The sequence below is a fragment of the Nannospalax galili genome, unplaced genomic scaffold, assembly GCF_000622305.1.
Source record: "Nannospalax galili isolate Female #2095 unplaced genomic scaffold, S.galili_v1.0 scaffold52, whole genome shotgun sequence".
NCBI classification, from domain to species: domain Eukaryota; kingdom Metazoa; phylum Chordata; class Mammalia; order Rodentia; family Spalacidae; genus Nannospalax; species Nannospalax galili.
The window spans coordinates 6620979-6627008 of record NW_008334003.1 but is presented as its reverse complement, the minus strand read 5'-3'; the positions used below and the strand labels follow the sequence as shown (position 1 = coordinate 6627008).

General features: G+C 35.7%; 1 protein-coding gene across 3 annotated transcripts in view; it reads left to right on the top strand.

The window, feature by feature from the left end:
• Positions 1-5377, top strand: part of Plaa (phospholipase A2 activating protein) — a 62045-nt gene extending 56668 nt beyond the window's left edge. For all 3 annotated transcript variants that reach the window (XM_008828950.2, XM_008828952.3, XM_008828951.3), the window contains 2 exons: positions 957-1121; positions 2643-5377. In XM_008828950.2, coding sequence (XP_008827172.1) covers positions 957-1121; positions 2643-3208 — 731 coding nt within the window. In that variant the 3' untranslated portion in view covers positions 3209-5377. The remainder of the gene's footprint in view (positions 1-956; positions 1122-2642) is intronic.
• Positions 5378-6030: the final 653 nt, after the last annotated feature.

Genomic DNA, 6030 nt, shown 5'->3' with positions numbered 1-6030 from the left:
GGGAGGCGCTGGGGACAGAGGGAGGGAGGGACTACTCAATTGACTTTGATTGGTTTTCCTGTTATTTTTTTCTCAAATTGAAGTGAAGGGGACTTTTTTGGACTTTGGAGAATTACTTTCTCCTTTTGCCCCAAAGGTGGTATTAAGAATTAATAGAACATTCATACCTAGGTATAAGGCAGAAATTGGGGGGAGAGGGGGGCTCATAACAGTTCTTAATGTTGTTGTTACAGATATTGATAGGTAATTTTGAGCTAAGAAAGTATAAGCACATTTTTAGGCATTTGTTAACTCTTGTATAAATCTGAGGGGTTTTTTTGATTTTTTTACATTGCTTAAATTTTGTTTTCAATAGTTTGTTGGTGTTAAGAGCTTTAATGACAAAGAGTGGTGAAACCAGTCCCAGGTTCCATTAGTGATTGTTAAAAATTTATAAATTTGGGACTGGCAAGATGACTCAGCAGGTAAAAAGCACTTGCTGTAAGCTTGATGACTTGAGTTTGATCCCTGGAACCCACATGGTGGAAGGAGAGAGTGGACTCCTGAAGTTGTCCTGACCTCCACATGTCCACCATGGGGTCTGTGCGGCAGCACTCACACCATACAACACACAAACGTGCCAAAACTTAAATTCTTATTTTAATTAAAAATAAATGCTAGGGAAATAGATGACATACTTTTATATATTGCTGTTGCTTTAAAAAAACATTCAGAATGATTCTAAAACAGTGTCTGAAGGTTTTGGAAAATAGTAAATAAAACGAAAATCAGTACAATAATCTTTCACTGTACAAATAAATGCTGAGCTAAACAAATACTCATAAACTTTATGGACTTTGATAATTTCCAAGAAAAGTGTTAATGTGCAGCAGAGTATTCTTACTTAAAATGTTGTCTTGTGTATTCTTTGGCTAAACTTCAATTAAAGGATTTTGAAAGGTTGGTTTTGATAATAGGGAAACTGAAGGAACTGAATGGCACCGCACCTGAAGAGAAGAAGTTAACTGAAGATGACTTGGTGCTTCTTGAAAAGATACTGTCTGTAATTTGTAATAATGCTTCAGAAAAACCCACAGTCCAGCAACTTCAGATTTTGTGGAAAGCTATCAACTGGCCTGAAGGTAAATAAGTCATCTTCAAATTTCAATTAAGACCTTTCATTTCTGTTGCTATTATTGGTGTTTCTAGATTAAATTAAAGTTCACCTGGGTCTATTCAAATTATGAACAGTTGCACAAAACATTTTGCCACATCACCATAATTCATCATCTTGTTTTGGTCACATAACTCGTAAGAGTCTAAAGGTACATGTTAAGCATCCCTTATCTGAAGTTCTTGTAGCCAGAAGTGTTTTAGAATTGGGAGTTTTCCCAGAGTTTGAAATTTCCATTGACTTTGCTAGTCGAACATCCTTAATCTGAAAACTCCAAATCAGAAATACTTTTGGTATCTGGTGCTGAAAATCTTCAGGTTTCATATTTTAGGTTTTGGAACTGTTAACATAATTCCACAATGTCAGAACATCTGTTACCCTCACCTGTTAACTCTAGTGCACAAAGACTTGCTATACATCCCCCCTTTTATGTCACTAACATTTTTTTGAAAAAAAAAAAAAGTGTCCTCTCCCTCATGGGTTTTTTATTTTTTTCCATGACAATAATTTATTGGAAAAACACTTGTTTTTTTCTCTACAAAATATCCCATATTGGGGATATGGCTCAGCAGTTAAGAGCACTGGCTATTCTTGCAGAAGACCTGGGTTTGAATCCCAGCATCCACATGGTGGCTAACAACCGTCCATACCTCCAGTTTCAGTGGGTCCAGCGCCTTCTGTCCTCTGCAGCCACTGCACCACATGAGTACACTTACACACATACAGGCATGACGTTCATACACACAAAATAAAAATAAATTTAAAAAAATTTTAAATTTCCCATATTATAGATTCAGCCAATTGTTTAACATCTGTTTCTGTATTTCCTTTGGGTGGCATAATTGGACTTTGGTTTATTAGGGGTTTTGGTTTATTTTGATATATGTGAAGATCTTTTATAATAGATGTGCTGGCTGTCTTTTTTGTTGGTCTTTTTGAGACAGGGTCTCCATGTAGCCCCAGCTGCCTGGAACTTGCTATGTACACCAGGCTGACCTCGAATTCACAGAGATCCACCTGCCTCTGCCTCCCAGGTGCTGGGATTAAAAGTGTTCTGGCTGTCTTTGTATTGTGTGCTCACCTGTCAGGTTTCCTCACTTAAAGTCATGGTAAGATTGCTCAGTATGTATGTTCAGATGGTGTCTGCCCAGCCATCAATCACAGATGTCCTACTATGTGAGGATTCTCTCAGCATTTGTCAGCTAGACTTCTCTGAAGAAATTTTGCTTTAATTAGGTCCTCACTGCAATTCATTCAGTTCATTAGTAAATACTTAACTGTGTCTCAGGCTATTTGATAACCTGAGAGAGTTACCTCATTTTCAAAGTACATAGCAATAAATCCAGTCTAAGTAAATGAATTAGAGCAGTTAACATTTTTCATGTTTTCTAAAACGATCACGTGTTCATTTTGTAGTGTAAATTTGAATAATAGCCATAAGGAATCTTGTAGATTTTCATACACATTAATGAAATTTTCTTTTTAATAGATATTGTGTTTCCTGCACTTGATATTCTTCGTCTGTCAATTAAACATCCCAGTGTGAATGAGAACTTCTGCAATGAAAAGGAAGGGCCTCAGTTCAGCAGTCATCTCATCAACCTTCTGAACCCTCAGGGAAAGCCAGCAAACCAGCTGCTTGCTCTTAGGACTTTTTGCAATTGTTTTGTTAGTCAGGCAGGACAAAAGCTCATGATGTCTCAGAGGGAGTCACTGATGTCCCATGCAATAGAACTGAAATCAGGGAGCAATAAGAACATTCATATTGCTCTGGCTACATTGGCCTTGAATTATTCTGTTTGCTTCCATAAAGACCATAACATTGAAGGGAAAGCTCAATGCTTGTCAGTAATTAGCACAATCTTGGAAGTTGTACAAGACCTAGAAGCCACTTTTAGACTGCTTGTGGCTCTTGGAACACTTATCAGTGAAGATTCAAATGCTGTACAATTAGCCAGGTCCTTAGGTGTTGATTCTCAGATAAAAAAATACACCTCAGTATCAGAACCAGCTAAAGTGAGTGAGTGCTGTAGACTTATCCTAAATTTGCTGTAGCAATGGGGAGAGGAGCGGAGATTTCAAGTTGACTAGTGGGGTATTTTTTTCACATTTTACATGACTGATTGAAGATGTTTAAAAAAAAAAAAACTGTGGATTAAGTTCAGATCCTGTAAAGTGCGTGGAAGAGAAACAAATTATAAATAAAGTTTTTGCACTGATGAACTGTGAGACTTTCCTATATAATGGGGTAGGTTTTCAAGGGTATAGAAAGAAATGAAGAAAGAACAACAATCAGTAACAGCACAGTTATAGTGGCATTTTCTTTATTTTAGTCACTCGGGAGAACATAGGGCTTTGCTTCTAAGTCTGTATAACATGCTGTGAAATGTTGACGGTCTTCTTGTGAGTTCGCCCCTGCTGTTGGACTCTTTGACTAGCACTGATCCATCCCAAGGCCTTCTTTTTGGATTTACTTGAAATTTTTTAAAATTAAGTTTGTTATAAATTATAAATTGAAAAACGTACACTAATTTCTTGAGTCATTTGTAAATATAAAGTACCATCTTTGATGCTTCATTTTACATGAAAAAAAAATGCCAATTGGTGAGCTGTTCTATCTCCTAACAGTTCAGACAGATGAGGCCTTGAGTGATTATTGGTTAAGGTTGCTGATCTCACTATATGAAGTCACTTCTTTTTCCACTCTGATTTTGATGTTTAATTGTTTATTTTTGGTCATTTTCTATACAAGTTTTATTTCGTTTCTTTTGCCCATTACTATTTGCAGGAACTTTATTTTTCATTTCAATTTTGATATGATTGTACTTTCTAAATAATTTAAATTATTTCAAACAAATTTCGAATTTGTTGACTTTTATTAGGTGGTTTTGCAAACAGCATATATCAGACTTAAAAGTTCAGACTCTGTCTTGTGAAATTAGTATTTTTAGTATTTAGTATTTTAGAATGGTCCTGGCAGCACGTTCTGTGCTTTGCCATTTACTTCTCAAACCAGCTGTGATGGAAAGGGTGGTGTTACATCTGTTTTCAAAGTGGGAAAGATAATGCAATGAATCATGATAGGAGAAAAGAAGGAACACCAAGACCACTCCAAGGTAACAGCACAAAGCACCTGCATGACACAGATGCCTAGAGAGGAAGCCACATGTTCTTCCCAAGTATCCTGGCAACTGAAACAAAGGAGGACCATCCACTAACTGACAGTTTATCATATCTATGATAACCTGATTTCTTAAGAGAAATGTATTTATGTTTTGTGTGTATGTGTTTTGTTTAGTGTTTGTTTTGCAGTTCTAGGGATCAAATCCAGGTGCACGCTGGGGAAGCTGTACCAACTGAATTGCATTCCCAGCCCCAGTAGTTCCATTATAAATATGGAAAAAAAATTTCACAAGGACTTTGCCTAAAATAGTGAACAGCATTCTCAACATCAATGGTGTGAGGAACCAAGGGCTGTCCTCACTTAATGCCACATTATAGTCTAGAAGGACAATTTTTTTTTCCAATAGGGAAAGAAAAGGTGATTATTTAGATTAAACCAAGAAAAAACTTGTGGAATTTCAGAAGGGAGTGAATAAAATGTAAATGGGGCTATGTACCTTCTAAGTATGAAAGTGCAGCTTCCTCTGCTTACCTGGAATTTAAATATTCTGTTTGCAGGTCCATTATATACTTGTGCTTTCCTTTTTGTTGAATTGGGTTTAAATGATTACATCAAAATTAAATGGCAAAACTTAAAGTTAGCCTGATTCCATTATAATACACTGTTTGTTAATATGTACAATCTAGCATGCAGTTTGAAGTACAATTTTAGAAAGCTTGGGGACCTTTGAATAATGATTAGATGTAATCTTGTTTAGGAATGAGTTTATTCTTCAAACTGTAAGTGGTGGCAGATTGCAAATACTCTATTTCATATCACTGTGTAAGTCCTTCTATAACAACTTTTATTACTTGTACAGTTTAGCAAAAAGAAAAAAAAAACCTCATTTGAAAGACCTGTTAAATGGTGTTTTAAAGATTTTTTAAACTTTTTAATAATTCTTTTAATATGGTTTCTTGAATATAAACATTCATTTAGTAATATATATGTACACATACCCCATTGCTTGTAATCCTAACCACATAAGTGTATCATTTGCCCTGTTCAGTAACCTGATTTAATATTTCGTTATATTAATATACCAATTTCTTATTATCTTACACTTTTCCATTTTTATTATCAAGCAGTGCTATTTAAAAAATCTCATGAGTGCCGGGCGTGGTGGCACACACCTTTAATCCCAGCACTGGGAGGCAGAGGCAGGCCAATCTCTGTGAGTTCAAGGCCAGCCTGGTATACATAGCAAGTTCCAGGGTAGCTGGGGCTACAGGGAGACCCTGTCTCAAAAAAGACCGAAAAAAAATCTCATGAGTTATTATTTCCTTAGGGATACATTTTATAGGTAGAATTGGTGCGTCAAATTAATAGGCAATTTTTAGACTGATATCTGTGTCTAAATCCACCCCACTAGGACAACTCCAGATTAATGTATTTCACATTGCATTTGAAACTCCATTGTCTAAAGAGAAGTAAGTTATCTGCATTTCATAAATATTATTTTTGTTTTCTTAGATATGTTAATATTGTGGTTTTCTTATGACCAGCTGAGTTTGATTTAATGGCAATGTATAAATGCACAGTGATTTAATTATTTTTTAGTCTAGTTTCACAAATGATGAACAGACATAGCTAAAGATAGATTCTTTTTAAAGATAATGGTAATTATGGGGTAAGAGTGGAAAGTAGCTTCTTAGAACTTTACCACTTTGCATTATACTGTTACTTTGTGAGGAAAAAAGGTGAAGAGGGCCAT